This window comes from Rhinatrema bivittatum, chromosome 17, assembly GCF_901001135.1.
Source record: "Rhinatrema bivittatum chromosome 17, aRhiBiv1.1, whole genome shotgun sequence".
In the NCBI taxonomy this organism is placed as follows: domain Eukaryota; kingdom Metazoa; phylum Chordata; class Amphibia; order Gymnophiona; family Rhinatrematidae; genus Rhinatrema; species Rhinatrema bivittatum.
Window position 1 is genome coordinate 21,205,685 of NC_042631.1, and position 20,042 is coordinate 21,225,726.

Here is a 20,042-nt window from a genome sequence, read left to right on the forward strand (position 1 = left end):
TTTACTTGAAGCTCAATCAAGGACTGGAATCTGGAGTCTTCATTCATTGCCCCCCTTATTTTATATCCCCTCCCAATGTGGTCATTGCAGTGATGGTCCTGGGCTGGAATCCTGCAACCTTGAATATCAAATGCAGCCACTGGACATCACCCCTTAAACAATGCCCTCCAATTATAGTATTCCAATTTATTGAGAAGATTTGTACCTCACTCAAACTGAACATGTTGAGCCTCTTCTGATCTATATGTGGAGCTTCATAATACCCACATATCTGAAGATATTTCACTTTAAGAATACTTTGGGTCACTCATAATCATCGGTTCTGCATTTGTCTTATATCACTGCTTCATTTTTATAATTTTTTATGCAAATGGGAATACCAGCATTACTTATATGAACTATAGGAAACCCAGAGCTCCTTCTTGTGTTGCATTTGTAGAGCAATAAACCAGACGTATTATCACATAGAAACTTGATGGCAGAAAAAGACCATACGGATCATTCAGTCTGCCCATCCATATAATTGTCATCACTTCCTCGCAGATGCCCTGTATTTATCCCAATCAGTCTTGAATTCTGATTCTGTTTTGTCTCCACCACTTTTGCTGGGAGGCTGTTCCATGCATCCAGCACCCTCTCTGTAAAGAAATATTCCCTAAGATTACTGCAGAGTCTACCCTCTTTCAACCTCATCACATGACCATTCGTGGATATGGCTCCCTCCTTGCCCAGGGACTGTGAATGTTGCCTCTATAACCACCCCAGAGACTGGAAGACCTGACTCCAAGATCAAACCAGGGATCTTCCACCCAACAGTGCACAGCACTTGCTACCTGAGCCACCAGACCAGCCTTTTTTCTGCTGATATCTTCTATGAGTCAATTGCTTTGCCCGCCATAGTCGAGCATTGTGAGGGCAATTTTCAAAAGAATTTTGCCCAAATAACTAAGCAGTTATCTGGGCAAATTCCCCAAGCTGAAAATTGCCCTCCATTCAGCAGCCAACAGTATGCACGTTATGAAAAAGCAGGCATGTCTTTAGCCTTGGCAAACTGGAGGGGGAAGGGGGTGCCTCAGGGATCTGTACTTGGACTGGTGGTTTTTAATATATTTATAAATGATCTGGAAAGGGGTACGACGAGTGAGGTGATCAGATTTGCGGATGACACAAAATTATGCAGAGTAGTTAAATCTCAAGCGGATTGCAATAAATTGCAGGAGGACCTTGTGAGACTGGAAGATTGGGCGTCCAAATGGCAGATGAAATTTAATGTGGATAAGTGCAAGGTGATGCATATAGGGAAAAATAACCCTTGCTGTAGTAACCCAATGTTAGGTTCCATATTAGATGTTACCACCCAGGAAAGAGATCTAGGCTTCATAGTGGATAATACATTGAAATCGTCGGCCCAGTGAGCTGTGGTGATCAAAAAAGCAAAAGGAATGTTAGGAATTATTAGGAAGGGAATGACGAATAAAACGGTGGATGTCATAATGCCTCTGTATCGCTCCATGGTGAGACCGCACCTTGAATATTGTGTGCAATTCTGGTCGCCATATCACAAAAAAGATATAGTTGCCCTGGAGAAAGTGCAGAGAAGGGCGACCAAAAAGACAAGGGGCATGAAAGGGCTCCCCTATGAGAAAAGGCTAAAGAGGTTAGGGCTGTTCAGTTTGGAGAAGAGATGGCTGAGGGGGGATATGATAGAGGTCTACAACATAATAAAAGGTCTTGAACAGATTATTTTAAATCAGTTATTTATTCTCTCAGATAATAGAAGGACTAGGGGACAATCCATGAAGTTAGCAAGTAGCTCATTTAAAACAAATTGAACAAAATTATGTTTACTCAGCACTTAGTTAAGCTCTGGAATTCATTGCCAGAGGATGTGGTTATGGAAGTTAGTGTAACTGGGTTTAAAAAGATTTGAATAAATTCTTAGAGGAAAAATCAATAAACTGCTATTATAATTAATAAGCAATAGTAGCTTGAGATCTATTTAATGTTTGAGAACTTGCCAGGTACTTGTGACTTGGATTGGCCACTGTTGGAAACAGGATGTTGGACTTGATAGACCCAGTATGGCATATCTTATTTTCTTATGTCAGGGAGGTAAAATATGCATGGGGATTTCATTTTTTTTTTAAATTTTCATGCGTACTTTACTGTGCATATTTTGCACTTGCTATATATCAAGTGCGAAGACCTCAGGTACTTTTTGTACCCATGGTCCCCGCTGCACCTACATTTTCAAAAGGAAACTCCGAGGGGAGTTTTCCTTTGAAAATTTGCTTGCAAGACTTACAAAGCAGCCTGTAGGATTTGAAAATTCCCCCCCCCTTTATTTGTTATTAAAAATGTTGAATTGGAGTAGTAGAGTTCTAATGTAATACCATATGTGTCACTTTTTCTTCAAGGGTAACCATCCTTTAACCTCAGATCAGGAGAAGACCATCATGGATCTGGCAGCTGAACAGTTACGTTTGTGGCCAGCATTCAGCAAACAGAACCAGCAAGAGCTTATACAGAGTGAGGAGAGCACAGTGTTCAGTCAGGCAATTCATTTTGCCAATCTCATGGTCTACCTGTTAGTACCACTGGACACTAGTAAAAATAAACTATTGAGATCTACGGGCACGACGGACTGGGAAAGTGGAAGCAACAGCATTGTGACAAACAGGTAACCCAGTTCTGACATGTAGTGAGGCATATGTTAAATGGTGAAACATTGGAAAACAAAAGCAATAGCCTGGCTAAGTTAAACTTGGAAATTGGGAGCACCACAGTGCTGACAAGTTAGATCAGCAAATATGGATGAAATGAAGTATGTGGTTCAAATGGGCATTGGCGTGCTTGGTCACTTTGGTTGCAACAAAGTTAGGTTCTTATTTTTCCATCTGCATAATATGCAAACACATGCTGATCTGGCTGAAGTCTGCCAAATTCAGTAACTGACTGCTCATAAGAAATCTCTGTCCATACGCAAGAAGAAGCAGCAGCAGCAGCAAAGTTGGTGATGGTGTTTTGTTTTGTTCTTTTAATTTCATACGAGTCTCTTCCATTCGTTTTTAGCATTGCGGGGAGTGTTGCAGAGAGCTATGACACTGAAAGTGGGTTTGAAGACTCTGAGAACAATGACATTGCGAATTCAGTTGTGCGCTTCATCACACGATTTATTGACAAGGTTTGTACAGAGAGTGGAGTAACTCAAGAACACATCAAGAGCCTTCACTGCATGATACCAGGTATGATTGAGCATTTGGCTGTCCTCAGTTATTGACATTTTAAAAGCTACAAGCTTTCCTCTGTACTGTTATGTGTGTTTGTTTGCAAACTTGTCTTTTTTATTCTACGAAAGGAAAAATGCTGGAATTTATTTTTCAATAATTCAGTTGATGGATAAACAGACAGAATCATAAAGATTTCCCTTTCAGGGTGGTTTGTTGTGTGTGTTGTGGCATGGGGAATCCAGATTCAGATCCCCATTGATGGTCATTTGCACCCATGAAGACAGTGGAGATGTACTTATGCCTAAGGAGGGAGGAAAGATGGCTGCTATTATTGTGATGCCTAGGATACACCTTGGAGGAGCTGCCTCTCTAGCCTTCAGGAATACCATCTGTGATGGGGAAGACTGCTCTCTCCCTCGTTTGCCCTCTATTACACCCTCCAGTACTAAATGAACTAATTTGCCACCTGAACCTCTGAGCACATGATTAGCAAATCTCCTCATTTCTACCAGGGTCCTTCCATCATCCATTGTCTCATATGGTGCCCTTTCATTTGAGATCATGCCCTTCCAGCTAATCTTCAGAATTCTTCTATAACATTTCATTTCAAATGCATGTTTCATATTTTTTTTTATAATCTCTTTATTGTAAATTCATGTTTCATTTCCACTTTCTACAACTGAGAAAATATATGTACTCAGTAGCCTTTTCTTCAGCTTTAAATCTTTTTCCCTAAGACAGTCCTTACAGTCCCAAAAATCATTTTCTGTTTTCCCAGTTCATCTTTTTTTAACTTCTTAGACATTTTCCACTTTCTGTGAACCAATTACCAAGGTATTTATATGCTTTGACTTGTTTCTTTCATTCGTTCAGCAAATATTTTGTTAGTGTTGGTACTTTTTGTTTTTGCTGATTATCATAATTTTTGTCATCTTCATATTTAAGCTTATTCCATTGGCCTTATAGGATATGTATAATCTATTTTTCTCAATCAGTAAGAAAGAATGAATTAGCCTTAAGGCGGAGGTGACATCATCCGACACTGCCAACAGAGACTCAGCTCTCAAGCTTAGAAAAAATCTTACTGAGCATACGCAGGAGTTCCTGTGCACACACATTGCCTCATGAGTCCCTTGGTCTTTCTTTGTCTGAGCTACTGCACAGATATGTCCCAATCTCTTTCAATACTTTGATTTTGGGTTTCATTTTTTGCCTTTTTCTGCTTTGTTGCATTGGTCTATTGTTTGCCATTGCTCAGCAGTCCTTCAACAGAATTGCTCAGTTCTACAAAAAAAGAAAGAGCTGGAATGTTGATTCTGTAACAGCAGGATGGGGCCTCAACAAGGTTGGTCCTGGTTCTTCTCGGGCACATGGCTACAGTGGTGCACCTAGTTCCTCTGACTTATCTGCACATGCCAGATCTTCAGTGGGCCCTCTGAAGTCTGTGGGATCAACTTTATCAACTGTCATCCCATCAAATCTCCGTAGTTCCTGAAATGACAGCATCCCTTCTGTGAGTCATGCAGAAATGTTACATCTAAAGTTAAAAGAGAAAACACATTAGGGTGGTTTCAAAATATTTGTTAAAGCATCTGATCTGCTAACAAAGAAACATATAACTTGGTGATATGGGATATCAGAACACTGCAGCTCAGGTATCAGAGTATGCAGAGCTTGAGGAATCAGTCAATTACCCCAACAAATCTTTAAGGTCACCACTATAAAAATGTTGTAGACATGCCAAAAAATGTGATAACTCCTTGTAAAAATGACCCAGACACAGTCCAAAAGGTGATTGTGTAATCTTGGTGCAAGAGAGTCCAGTCTTACACCAAAATCTTTAATACAGTACTTACAACTAGCCCATTTGGTACATTTCAGTCCCAACCCTGGCCGATGTTTCAGCAAATAGCATGCCTCAGAGAAAATGGAAAAATAAATTTATGATTATTTTTTTGTTTTTTAGTTAGTAGACAAGGTATTTTACAACTTTTTTATGTTTTCTCTTTTGATCTGCTGATTTAATTTTTTTTCTCCCCCTTTTTTACTATTACACTTAAAGTTAAGACAGGTTACCCATTAACTTTAGGTGTAACATTTATGCATAGGGGTACCTGCACAAAGCAGCAGTTATTAACCTTAACAGAACGCATGGGGGTAACTTGCACAGAGTGGCAGAGTTACTACCCTTAACAGAAACATGGGGGTAACCTGCATGGAGTGGCAGTTACTGCCCTAAACAACTTTCTGGCCAGAATGCATGGACATTTGGGTCTAAATCTGCCATCATTTACTTATGTAACTGTGTTAAACTTCAGAGGACAAGTGAAAGGTCAAAAGTTCTGCTCCATACATCCAAGCAGCTACAGATCAGATCCTGATGCTTTTATGCTAGATTGTCTACTCTATGCATAAACTGCCAATTCCTCTCATTGCCAGAACAGACTAGAAGGTCTTTCAAGACAAAGCCTCAACAACAAGTATGGTATCTGTATCTCATCTGATGTTGGTTCAGTCTCTGATTCCATTGGGGATGTCTCCAACTCTTATTACACAGGAGAACAGTAGCTTCTGCCTTCCGAACCTCACATATCTGGCCCTCACGATATGGATGCTGAACTTGCAGTAGTCTACTCCTTACTCCTCCCTAAGGAAGTATAGGATGTGCTGATTTCAGCTAGGAAGCCTTCTACTAGAAGATCCTACAGTTTCAAGTGGAAGAGGTTTTTGACTTAGTGCCACATCAGCCAGCTAGATCCCTTCTCCAGTGACCTGAGGAACTTCAATACCTATCTTTCCTCTCATCCTCTGACCTTAGCACCTCTTCACTTAAAGTTCATCTCAGCGCCATTGTAGCATATTACCAGCAGGCGGAAGGGGCTTCAGTCTTCCTCCACTTGTTAGTATTGAAGTTTATGAAAGGACTGTGGGGTTCTAAGCCTCCACTCAATGACATGGGATCTCACTTTATGAAACCTCCCTTTCAAACTCTCAAATTGGCAAACCTGAAGTTTCTCACTGGAAAGTGTTTCTTGTAGCATCACTTCAGATTGAAGAGTACAGGAATTGCAAGCTTTGGTTTCCTACTTGCATTTTTTTCACAACGTATTCAAGGTTGTACATTTGCCACAGCTATACCTTTCCTAACTCCAATTCCATCTAACTTCCTTCTTTCAACACGCTCCGCTAGCATTAGCGTTAATAGCCACCTCTTACAATGTTATTTATACTTATATATAACTATCTGATCTTCATTTCCCTTCTCATTCCAAGTTATTGTTTTCCTTGTTATTTGTAACTGCTTTTCTGCACTATTGTTTAAATGGTAAAGTTTATTATAATTACACCCCTGTTTCTTGTGAACCAGCATGATGGGACCACCGTCTTGAATGTTGGTATATAAAAAAGTTAAATAAATAAATAAAATAAATATTGTGTTGCCTACTGTCTTTTCCTATACTACCAATTACCCCTGACTCTCTAGATACAAATATTTATTTATTAATTTTTATATATACCGACATTCGATCTGAGAGATCACATCGGTTTACATTCAGGTACTGTAGGTATTTCTCTATCCCCAGAGGGCTCACAATCTAAGTTTTTGTACCTGAGGCAATGGAGGGTAAAGTGACTTGCCCAAGGTCACAAGGAGTGACAGCAGGACTCGAACCCTGGTCTCCTGGCTCTTAGCCCACTGAGAGTAGTGGGCTACGAGCCAGATTTTGAATCCCTCCCATAGGAGGGTTTTGAATATCTTTTAATTATCATGCTTATTACCCGCCCACCTACCTCGCTAAAGTTTTAGTTCTGGGAGAAACTGAGGCGCTCATGAGACAGCATATGCAAGAACTCCTGTACATTTCCAGTAAGACTTTTACTGAGCTCTGACTGCTGGGTCCATGTCAGCGCCATCAGATGATGTCACCCACACATTATGGCTAATTTATCCTGCTCTCTACAGAGAACCCTGCTTATAGGTGAGCATACTTTCTATAAGGGCTAGACAGTAACAGTCCTTGATTCATTTCCATCCCTGCGGAGGGTTTTGAATATCTTTTAATTATCAGAAGTACTATTGCAATCTTTCACACCCAATATTCATCTCCAATTGGAAGATTTGACTTGAATGCTTTTGTCTTCTCTTTTCTGTCATCTAATTAGAAATTTTGACTATTTAAGGTATTGTTGCTATGCACATTGAAACTTTGGAAGCAGTACACCGAGAAAGCAGAAGGCTTCCACCTATAAAAAAGGTAGGTAATGTTTTTGTATTCTATTTTATCAAATGTATGGATCACTTCGTCATAACATGCTCGAAGCAATGTACAACATACAAAACAGCATCTAAAAATATCAAATAAAATTCCAGCACAGCTACACATCATAAGTAACATTTAGATACATGTACACCACCCTGAGCATTTCTGAATAGGTGGAATACAAGTCAAAGAAATAAACAAAATACACAGTCATCAATTAAAATGCATCAATAGTCATCAGTAATCCATATTAAATCACTATTATATTAGCCAAGTCCATTAACCCCTACCTAACATAAGGCCTAGTAAGGTGTTATTCTTCATGTAGACACCTCAAAGGGATACACCATTGCCCCCTACAGAGTTCCCTTTCATTAATTAATGCCAACTCCTCAAAGGCCTGGCAAAATAGACAGGTCTTCACACTCTCATCTGTAGGGAGTTCTGATAAATCATTTCGTTGGAACCAGCCTTCTTGTTTTTCTAATAAGAGAACTAAGAAAATCAAATGAGAATTGCAACAAACGTTGAAGATGCTTTCCCTCGTGATAAAAATGAAGATCTGGCTGTATTCTCGTTGAAGCTAAATCAGGGAAGGTAGAACCAGAACTCAAAACATAAGCTGATGAATGCCCTTTTTATTAAGGTGCAACTCTCTCAATAGAATGCAAACACGTTTCTTCCCTTTTGGACAGGACCGGACCAAGCCTCGTGGATACCCCGTGCAGGCCAGAGCGGTGCCTTGAGGGGGTGGGAGATGCCCCCCCCCCCCCCCAGCCCCTGCAACAGAGGGACAGACCAGTCGGAGCTCTCCTCCCTTGACAGCTGCTGCTCGGTCCGCCTGTCCCCAGAACAGCAGGCGGTAGCTGACACCACTGAGGGGCAATTCCCTGCTAGCTCAGCTCTGCCTTCCATCCCTCTGCCTTGCCCCACATCGCCTGAACCACAGCCCCCAGCATGCAGAGCCCCCAGAGTCCCGCTGGGTGTGCAGCACACGAGCGCGGAGAGTGTGTAGATGGATGCACGTAACCCGGGCAGCAGCAGCAGCCATTCCTGCAGCCCGAAGTGAAAATCTGAAACCGCAAGTCCCCAGTGCCCCCCCCCCCCAGAGGCAGGTGCCCCGGGCAGCTGCCCAGCTGGCTCGCCCCTTAATCCGGACCTACTTTTGGAATCAATCTTGTAATATATATATGTTGTTTATATCTGTCTATCTATCTATATATTTATATAGTAAAAATAGCTTATTATTTAAATGTAGTGCTATGCTAATATACAAATATATAATACATAAGAATATTTCCCCCTGACTTCTTTCAACTCATATCCTTTCATACCACAACAGCCGCATCTCACACTACAAAACTTTCATGAGTATGCCACAACTTACTACAAATGAACCTTCTACCTAAATTTATTTTATGTACACTGTTTCCAGATTACAAGTTCAATAGCTTGTCTCTCACGTTTAGCCACGTGTCAGTGTTTATTCCCTACAAAGGCCTATGTTTCGCCGGCTAACAGCTTCATCAGGGGAATGTATTAAATGCTGAACAAACCAATCTGTTCTGTCTTCTATGGCCATTTCAAAGGTTTCTCTGTGCTGGCTACAGTTTAAAAATTATGTGCAGCGTCGTTCTTAGAATGACACGTAGACCTTATGGGACTTACTGTCTTGCAGATATTTTAAACGTTTTGCAATTTTTAGCACAGGTTTATCCTCTGGTTCTTTATCATATAACAGGAACAGCTCTCAAAAACCTCAACGATTACTCATTCGTATTATCATATCAGGTAGTTTGTGCTCACTGACTACAAAAACAAACGCTCACAAAGACTTCCAGAAAGTCTCTTACCATAACGGATGTTACTGCCTTTAATTCAAACGGTGGTCTATCTGTGAGCGTGTGTTTTTGTAGTCAGCAAGCACAAAACTACCTGATATGTCATGCCTATTGTACCAGTTAGAAACATTTCATATTAAATAAGAAACACATTTTTTTCTCTTAACTATATTCAGCCCAAGATTCTGCGACCTGCCCTGCTGCCGGGTGAGGAGTTTGTGTGTGAAGCACTGCGCGTGCTGCTTGACCCCGACGGCAGAGAGGAGGCAACCGGAGGAATGCTTGGAGGTCCCCACATACTCCCTGCAGAAGGAGCATTATTTCTTACTACATACAGAATCGTATTTAAAGGCACACCTCATGATCCCCTAGGTATGACCTTCTTATCTAAAAACAGGTGATAGATTAATGTCCAAATAACAGTCGTACCTTGAACTAGAGTTTCTCTTCAGTCCTCGTGCAGAAACTGTTGAATATGAATTCAAGGAAGAGTTAGTCACTTGGCCTGCTGAAATTGCACCATTACACTAATTCTTCATGTCATTACTTTGGTGCTGTGTTATTTATTTACTTTTTAACAATTCTTAAATCCCACTAAATCCAAATCAATTGTGCAGTGTGGGTTACAAATAAGAGCATACATAATATAAATTATAACAAATACAATTTGAACATTTTTACATTTACTCCAAACATAACAACAAAACTCTTAACAGAATCTTTAAAAAACAGACTTAACTAATTTCCTAAGAATTTTATATCCTCTTTCTGCATAATCTCGATTGGAAGGCCATTCCAAATTGTGGATATTGCAAATGGAAAAATTCTCAACCTAGTTTGCAAAGGAGGAAGATTACCTCTGCCTGGTCCCAAAAAATCCTTCTAGACAGTCCCGGCAATGAGAGGAACTGGTGAGCAACTCTGGTCCCAAAGCCACAAACATGTCCGGTCTCCAAAATATCCACAATGAGCATGCCTACAAAGGAGAGTGTGCGTGCAAATATAGCTTGTGCATATTCACTATGGATATCCCGAAAAGCCAGAGCCACCCATCCTCTGTCTACCCCAGTCAGGACCTTAGAACATCCCCATCGAATACGCTTGAGAAATACCTGCATACCTAGGAGGTAGTGCATGCAAATCAATCTCATGCACACTCGCTAGAGACATCCCAAAAACCTGACTGGCTGGGAAGGCCCCTATGTCCGAGATATACCAAAGTTGATTGAATTTTATCTTGAAAGCTCATTATATCCCACCACAAGTGTGTGACTTTGATGGAGGACAAGATTCTATATGTAGTAAAGCTGCACTTAATAAAATGCTAATAACATTTTGAATTTAACAGTGCAGTACAGTAAGTGTGTTATGAAATGTGCCAACATAAAAAATTAGGAATATTTCTACTACCTTCATCATTTACAATTAGATGTTGGGAGGAAACCAGCTATTACTGCTGCTTTATCTTTTCCTCTACACAATTCATTGCCTGATTAAGCATTGTTTTTAAGTATGTAATGGAAATAAATATTCTGCAGAGGAGATGTTTTGTTTGGAAATTCGTGCTTTGGCTCCTTTCAGACAGATACATTGTTGGCATATGTTGCAGTGCGTGATAAATGGGATTTAGAATTAAAAGTCATGATTCACTTTTTTTTTGTTAAAAAAAAAAAACTTTATGAAAGTTTATTTGTATTAAGATTATCAATAGTGTACAATAGAATGAAAAATTAATTATCATTAGGAAAAGACTCATTCTTGGATATAAGCCCAAAATAGGGATTGTTTTCAGATTCATTCTGTGATAGAATAAGAAAAAACAAATATTTCTTTAAAACAATTTATTACTGTAAGAAGGTTAACAAGAGAAATTTTTTTTTAAAGATTTACTACATATTTTGTTTTATCTTGTGCACGTAAATTGTTCTTGGCCATCAACATGTTTACTTGGCATCTTCTAAAAATATCTTTCCACTCTGTTTATGCTACATGAAACAATTTGTAGCATCTTGAGAAATGCCATCTATTTCAGCAGTGTCAGGGCCCATGTCTGAATGGCTTTTATTAGTTGATTAAAATAGTGAAAAGTTTGCATTTTAAAAAAATCTGCCCTTTCTGTTTAATATGTAATATTTTAAAAGCACAAGCAGCATTATCCACCCCTCGTTCAATTAAAATTCTTAATGCTAAAATATTATACTTTGCTCTCTATGCCAGCATTTATCATGAACCCCGAGAGTAGGCCATTTTATAAATGTCATTTGTGACATCATAGCCAATATGGACCAATCAAATCCAGTGAATGTGAGTTAATTGGCAACTCTTGCTATCATGACTTCTTCCAGAGGTTTAGGGGAATTGCAGGGGAGTTAATGTGACTTATTCTTAACAGTTTTAATTTCAGGAAGTTGCATTTTATTACTTGTTACATGCATTTTTAAAACAATACACACAGGAGTCAGTCATCAAAAGAGCATTCAGCACCACTTAGTTTTAGGAGAATTTTCAGCAGAAATTAGGTACCTAAGTTTTCAGCTGATAATTAGCTTTAGTTTAGGCACCTAACCACACATTTAAAGGACCCCTGACTTCTTGCTCCAAAACAACAGCTAGGCCTTGCAAAGACTTAAATCCAGGGCAAGAGATGCTTTCAGGTCTTTAATAGCTCTCCAAGGATGTGGTTGAAAGTGTTAACTATAAAATGAAGGAGGTGAAGTCTGCAAGCTTTCAAAGAACTTGTTGTGAAAGGCGATTCAAGTTTGGCAAGAAAATTGGAAATGATTCAGAACACTTCAAAACTTTAAAATCTGCATGCAATTAATCACCGCTCTGTAGCTATTCCTTGAGAGGAGCAGTTTAAAAATATAAAAATAAGTACATTTCCCTAAGGTGTGTCATATTTTGGGACAAGAAGAGGGTAATTGTATAGCTCTTTGTGTTTTGGGTAAAGTCTGAGCAGACTTTTTACGTGCAGACGTTACCCCAAATGTTCAAAGCGAACTGTACCGATTAACTCGCACAAGACTTCAGCCCTGATTTGCCAAGCTGACTATGTGTGTAATTCCTCTTTGAAAATTAGTGGGACAGCACATAACTTAGTGAGGCACAGGCATGTAAATGTACCCCTGCTCCAGAGCACGCTTTTACACACACACTTTAGAAAATCAAAAGTACATGTGTAAATGATTTCCCACCCCAACTCTGCCCCTGGGACACCTCGTTGCAGTTTGCATAAAAATCCGCCCAAAATCACATATTTACAAGCAAACAAACACATTTTGCACTTTTGAAAATGACCCCCATCCTTTTTAAAACCCAAAAGTATGTACATAAGTTCTAACTCCGCACGACCCTCCCGACTCCCCACCCCTCCTCCCCCAGAACACCTCTCCCCAGTTTGTGTACAAATACACACGTACCTTCTTGTGCACTGAGCCCCAGCCTAGTTGTCTAACCTGATTTTATGCATGCAAATGGCTTTGAAAATTTGGGGTAAGAACAATATGGTTGAATGTCTTTCCATTCCCAGGAAACGTTTGCCACCACTCGTTAGGTTTATTACTACCGAGCCCTAACTTTGTTCAACAAGATATATCTTGTAACACGGCTGTTGGGAAAGCCGCCTTGATGATTTCCTTCGTGTCTGAGCTGCATAAAGATTGAATTAGGCATCCTATTTTCTGTAATTTACATAAAGGTTTTGTCCTAGAGGTGCAGAATTTTCATTCAGGTGTCCTTTGAAGTGCAAAGTCAAGTTTAAGGGACTAGAATATTTTTGGGGGTATCCTGCTAAGCTTACCAAGCTTATTTTGGGGTCACCTTCTAATAGCTCAAATGAACCCCTAGCATTGAGTGACATTAGTTCAGTCTGAGGACGTTTCCTTTCCTTCTCTTTTATGAAAGAGTGTTAACTTGGCACCTTCTAGACAGTTCTAGTTTGAATTATTTGAAATGTGTGTTTTCATGCTGTAATTTCTTTTCTTTGCTTGGCCTCTCTCTCTCTCTCTCTCTCTCTCTCTCTCTCTTAAAAATGCCCAAAATGCAAATTGCATTATGGGCATATCGCACAGCTTAACCCCAATGAAAAAGGTGTAGTTATTTTTGGAGTTACAATTGTGTGATATCATGTGTTATAGCTTAGGCAGCTAATTCTTTTGAAAAGTGATCTCTTAGGCATTTGTCAGCATTTCGGTATGAACATTTATGCATATGTTCATATATACATATATATATATAAAACCATTTAAGGCATTAAAAACATTAAAGCATGTACTTTGTGTAATAGTTGGAGAGCAGACAGTGATTCGCAGCTTCCCCATTGCATCTATTACTAAGGAGAAGAAGATCACGCTGCAAAACCACCTACAGCAGAACATGCAGGAGGGTCTCCAGATCAGATCTGCAACCTTTCAGGTAAAACGATCCTACCTGATAGGTTTTTCTACCTCTCATCTGTTACAACTGTCTGTGCAGCTGGAGAGGGTTTTGTTTTGCAGTTTTTTTAAGCCAAGGAAGCAAAATGGAGTTGTTTTGCTACATCTGACAAATTTTAACCAATTGTACTGGAAGAGCAAAATTGTTATTGGTAAGTGCTGGGCTGTATTCTCTCTAGTTCAAGCCAAGTTCACCTTATAATCTTATTTTCATTTGAGAATAGGAGCAAAGGGCTGCATGTTTTAGTGATTATCACACAAGACAGTGCAGTTGAAAACTGATGCAGTAAATATTACTGTATGTGGTTCTTATAAAACATCGGAGCAGTCTGGTTTCACTTAGCAGGAATTCCAGAAATTCCATAAGTGGAGCTGCATCAACACTGAAATTTACATTAGAATTACAAATTAATATGGCCCTATTGTGCAAATGGATTGTGTTCAGTCCCTGTAATCGTTGGCATGCAACACTACTTCTTATTTTCTTGCACTTTAGAAATGGCTCTTTAAAGAAAAGCAAACTTTAAAGTCAAATATTTCAGTTTGCTTTGGCCCCCTTGGATCCTCTTTTGCTGCTCTTTTTTTTTTTTTTCTCTAATCACTCCTGATTAAATGTTGTGGGGTTTTTTTTATTGCAGTTAATTAAGGTAGCATTTGATGAGGAGGTCAGTCCAGAGATGGTGGACGTCTTTAAGAAGCAGCTGGTAAAGTCCCGTTACCCCCTCTCCATCTTCTGCACCTTTGCTTTTGCCGCCCAGCAGACGGCACCGCCCCTCATCTTACCAAAGCAGAAAGAAAAGAACACGTCCTTCCGGTAAGAGCGGAGGGGAAACCGTGTTTCACACCCCCCTCCGAAGCTTTCTTTCAGGGTTTTCTTTTAATAATGAGCAGGTCATTCTGCAAAACCTTTTCAGCAGCCGAAGATCCGCCGTGGGGAATCGATTTCCAAGGTTTCCTGCAGCAGCCTCCTGGTTACAGTCTGTTGTAAATTTGTGAAAGGTGCTTGGAAAAAAGACTAGCGCAGCTAAAATTATCCAGGGCATTGACGTGTGAGCAGTGCCGCAGGAAAAGAACCGGGCGTATTTGCCAAAAAGAGAACAGTGGGTGCCATCCTGATCTTCAGTTTGAATTAGAGATTTCGAGGGAATAGCAAACAACAAATAGCAGATTTTTGGGTATTTGAGTAAGAATAGGTAGGCAGTCCCCTAACTTCAAGTAAAAAAAAGTTAAAGTAAGTGGGGTTTTAGTCCTGGCGAATGCGGATTCTTGAAAGCGAGTTTCCCCTGAAAGGTGTGTGTGTGTTTTTTTCCTTCAGATGCACAGTGTGGAGCCATCTCACTTTAGAGCAGTATTTTTATATAAGCAGCATAAAGAAGAAAAGTTCATCAAATTTAATGGAAGAAAAAAACGTGGCACTGCAGTAAACTAGCTGTGGGGACAGTTCCCTTTGCTTTGCTTTAAAATGTCTTCATGAGGATAGGGCAGCAGGGTAGCCACAGTGGGCCTTGGGGGCTTCTGCCCTGTAGCATTTGGCTCAGGCCCCCTACCCCTAACAGCAGGGTCAGGTTACATCTGAACCAACCCTTTAAAGGTGCAGGAGTTAGAGGGCCCGAAGGCACCCACAATCAGTCCATGATCCCCTGTGGCTTTCAGGGGGATAACGTGAACAGGCAACACCACTGGCGCCTGGGGCTAGATGTGTGAAGGTCGGAGGCCAGCAAAGTCTTTCCGTTTACTTATGGTAGGTAATTATTCCCCTCCTCCAAACCCCTTAAAAGTTCAGGAATGCCTGTGCCAGGTGCAAGGCCGGAAGCATCTCAGCAGCCCGAGCTGCATCAACCACAGAAGGAGCGTAAGAAGCAGCAGAGACAGGGCAGGGAGAGATTAAAGAGAGAGGAGATACAGAATGTTGCCAGAAATGAAAAAGGCTTTGTGGCCACTGCTGTGAAGACCCACATAAGATGAGGTCAGGGTATGGAGACGACCACAGTGCCTATCCAAGTTAATTAACCCTGCCCCCCCCCCCCCCCAAAAAAAAAAAATTAAGTTCTGGCTGTGCTCCAGCTGTAGGGCACCTGCTGGAGCAAAACACAGCAGGACAGGGACCGAGCTTCCTGGCACGCTTTCATCCGTTTTTTTTTTTCATTTTGTAAAGACATTTTTGTAAATGCTTGAAAAAATATTGAGTTCACTTCTGGCTTGCATCTGATCGCTGACAGTTTATCCTTATAAAAGTATTAACAAACTAAGCCTCCAGTTAATTTGTATTACAGTTTATCTTGGTTTCTGAATTTCAGCACCCTCTCTAAAACCATTGTAAAAGGAGCAAAGCGAGCAGGAAAAATGACAATTGGTCGTCAGTATGTGGCGAAGAAGAAGTCGACCAGCACAATAGTTGAAGAAAGGGGGAGTCGGGCAGGCTGGAACGAAGATGATGACATCTCTGGTATGAAGGGCAATCTTTAGTTTCATTTTTTCCTTCCTTATTCTAAATTAGTAATAAAACAGATGATTTTATGTATTTATTTATTTTTTACCCAGCTGCTTTCTACTGCCTCTTCGGGCTTCCAGCTCAGTCAGAACTTGTCCCCACTGGATCTCTGGTGTCATGAGCTTTCTATACAACTACCCAGAGTTCTTCCATGGCTTTTTAACACCCTCTCCTTGCATTTTTCAGAAGACCAACGAGTCCAAATGTACCAAACTTATAATAGTTAAATCCTGTAGTATACCCGACTGTTTTTTTGCAGAAATTTTGGATGCCCATCTAAGATTAGTTAGTGACCCTATAATTTAAAGCAAGACAGGCCATTAAACACTGAACGAGAAATGTAACTGTGTACTAGAGAGAACGTTTCCCTGCATCCTGTGATATTGTGGGTTATCTCCAACACTGCTCTCCTTTTTATTTAAAATTCGATTCCGCTCCTTCTAATATTTTTCAGAATCTTTTTATTGGAATAATAGCATAAAGCAGACAAATAACAAGCAAGCAGGATTGATACTCAGCTTCTGTAACAAATGGTAAAGCATACATCTCCAGTATTTTCATTCAGTGCGAATAATCAGATAAAACATTCATAAAGATGTAAAATAGAAGGTGGACATAGGAAACAAAGAAGAGGACCTTAGATCTTCACCTTCCTTTAGATAAAAAGAGCATCCTTTCCCAATCAACAAATTGTTCTCCATGCAGATCTTTAATCACAAGTAAACAAGCCTAAAGATCTTTGCTTACCATAATAGCTGTAAAAAAAAAACTGGCTTTTTAAAGAATATTTTGTATTCTTTAGTCTAATTATACAAAAAATGCAGAAAGGAAGATTTTCTACCAAAGAATTATAGCTGGCTATCTGTCACTCTTTTTTTTTTTTTTTTTTTTTTTTTGTATTTTGAGACTGTACTGAAAAGCATTTGCCATAATATGAGACTGCACACATTGTTCTGTTCTCAGCATACCACCAGTTATTTATTTTTGTTTATTTTAATTATTTCTAACACATCACTTGAGGATAAAATATATCTCCAGAAAGAGTCTATTTTGATTGATGTTTTGCATTTCTTGAATGTATTGTTTGATATTTTATGAGGAATGGTGATGTTTCTGTTTTTCTATTGTTGCACTGCATGCAGAGTCTGGCTTGTTAAAGTTTCCACTATAATCTTGTTGTTCTGCATTTGTCAAGGGTCTGTCTGTGTTTTGGTGTGCGACTGAGGTTACATATTTTGCTAGTGTGTAATTTCGTGTAGGGTTCTATAGCAGCTTGGCTTGTTCTGTTTTCTAATTTGGAGGTGTATTGGTGTTTTAGGGCCTGGTGTAATATTTGCAGTGTTTCCTTTTCATAGATAGGGTTGTTATTATTTTGAGTGCTAGCAGTTTGTACTGTTTTGGTTTGGGAGGTTTACTCTCTTGTAATTGTAATTAAATTTGCTCATGGCTTTCTAAGGACCAAGCTCACACCCAGCATGTATTACAATAAGCCTAATACCCTGTGGGTTTCAAGTGTCTTTTCTTGCAGGGTTTTCTGGTTGGCACCATAGCAGTGCATGTAAATATAATATACATGCTGTTGTGATATTTTTATCTCAAAAGACTGAATGTCCTTTTACACTTAAAATCTGTTGCTATAAACGCCTGATTTTTAATTGTGCATAGAGCGGGACAGGGTGAAAGGTTTGTAAGGTTCACACAGGGCGCCTAGTATTCTTGCCCTTGTCCTGATTAGAAAAACAATAAAAATTAAGAGTTAAAAAGGAAAAGAAAATGAAAAGGGGACAGCACAGTAATTGTTCACATGGACACCAGCAAAGCTAGCATCGGCCCTAAAAGCAAAATCCGCTGTCCCATGTAGCTGCTGTGCCCTTTCAGCGCAGTATACTTCCTCCAGATCTTCTGCTTGGAGGGAGTGAGCAGCACATTAAAGGAGTTCTCACTTTCACTTGCTCTTCCTACCCCGCCCTAAAGTTAGCGGCTCATAAGTGGATTGCTTCACATTAGATTGTGGTCTGATAATTTTCCAGGTCACTGTAAGTAATTAATAACTTTTTTTATTTTAAGGGAGTTACTTTAAATTATGGATGGGACTAAAACACTGTACTTTACATTCAGACAATTGTGTGGTTCACTGCCTCAAATGATAAAAAAAAAAATGTTGACGATAACTTTCAAACCGGCGCACGTGCATGCATGCATTGGCCCATGCCCAGGGATGTGGCCATTTTATATCATACGCACGCATATGCGCATGTTATAAAGTAGCCTGGCCACGCACACATGTGCACAAATCCCGCTTCTGCTGCGTAAGCCGAAGGTTTTTAAAAGTGGCACGCACCTACACCATTGCTAGTTAAAGCAGTTCATCCCCAGTTCTCCCAGTTAAGGGGTAGTCCTCTAAACCCTCCTTGTTTCATAGCCTTCACTCCCCCCAGTTATCCCTGACCCTTAAAACTCCGCAGATCTGCCTCATTTTCTTCATTTAGAACTTATACCTACTCCCTAGCAGAAGTAAACTTATGCAGCAGGGGATCTGGGTGTGTGCCCAGGCATCCTAAGTATTTACGCGCACATCTCTGGTTCACGCCCTGGAATGCCCCACCCAGACTCCGCCCTCGCCTGCCCCTTTTTGAAAATTTGGAGATGTGCGTGCATATCCAACCGGCTTTTAAAATCCACCCGGCACATGCGAGCCCAATTTATTCACACATCTCCTAATTAATGCGCACTTTTATCATGGTTAGGTTACAAATTGCTATCTTTACAGTTTCCGACGACAGTGAGTTGCCCACTAGCGGCACATTGAAGCCCTCTGAAAAGTCAACAATGGAGCAGTTAGTGGAAAAAGCCTGCTTCAGAGACTATCAACGTCTTGCACTGGGAACCATTAGTGGCAGCTCTTCTCGTCTAAGGTCAGAACACTTCCGCATCACGGCCTTGAATCGAATGTATTCACTTTGCAGAAGGTTAGTATGCTTTCCATTTGAAATACGATATATGACGCGCCGACTTTTATTACTGATACTAAATCACTGTAAGCTCTTGATGGCAGTGACACATTTTATTTTCTTTATTTAGAGCTTGGATTTATATAACCCTGTTTATCCACAGACAACATTGCCTGTTACCGGTTTTGCTTAATTTTGATGGTATTATATCCTGTAGACATTTTCCTCTAAATTGACATCAGTCATTTTTTTACCTTTTATATCAAAATCATCAGATTAGAACTGTACTTTCAAAATTATTCAAAGTTGTTAAACAGCAGCGGATTGCAAGGAACTGCAAAAGGACCTTGTGAGACTAGGAAACTGGGCATCTGAATGGCAGGTGAAATTTGCTATGGGCAAGTGCAAGGAGATGCACCTAGAGAAAAATAATCATAACTACAGGTATACAACGCTGGGGGTCTGTGTTGATAGTCCCCACCCAGGAAAAGGATTTTGAAATCCTCGAGTCAATGTATGGCAACGGTCAAAAAACGCAAATAGAAAACGCAAATAGAATCCATGAGGCAACCACACTTTGAGTATTGGGTGAAGGTCGGGTCGCCCCCATCTCGTGAAAGACACAACAGAACTAGAAAAAATGCAGAGGAGGACAACAAAAATGGTAAAGGGCATGGGCCGGAAGCATGTGGGGAGTTTGAGGAGAACTCTCCCCTGTGATGAGAGGCTGCATGGGTTAGTGCTCTTCGGCGTGGAAAAGAGACGGCCGAGAGAGGACATGATAGAAGTTTGTACAATCATGAGTGGTGTGCACCAGGTGTATAAAGGACAGTT

At 40.2% G+C, this 20,042-nt stretch overlaps 1 protein-coding gene across 6 annotated transcripts in view; it reads left to right on the forward strand.

Moving 5' to 3' along the window:
- The window catches only part of SBF2 (SET binding factor 2), a 469,097-nt gene that overhangs the window by 359,645 nt on the left and 89,410 nt on the right, over window positions 1-20,042 (forward strand). For all 6 annotated transcript variants that reach the window (XR_003853250.1, XR_003853249.1, XR_003853248.1 and 3 more), the window contains 8 exons: window positions 2,418-2,680; window positions 3,073-3,245; window positions 7,413-7,486; window positions 9,510-9,705; window positions 13,619-13,746; window positions 14,405-14,580; window positions 16,064-16,212; window positions 19,028-19,226. Coding sequence is in view for 3 of the 6 variants with exons in the window: in XM_029582714.1 (XP_029438574.1) it covers window positions 2,418-2,680; window positions 3,073-3,245; window positions 7,413-7,486; window positions 9,510-9,705; window positions 13,619-13,746; window positions 14,405-14,580; window positions 16,064-16,212; window positions 19,028-19,226 (1,358 nt within the window). In the remaining 3 variants the exon portion in view is untranslated. The remainder of the gene's footprint in view (window positions 1-2,417; window positions 2,681-3,072; window positions 3,246-7,412; window positions 7,487-9,509; window positions 9,706-13,618; window positions 13,747-14,404; window positions 14,581-16,063; window positions 16,213-19,027; window positions 19,227-20,042) is intronic.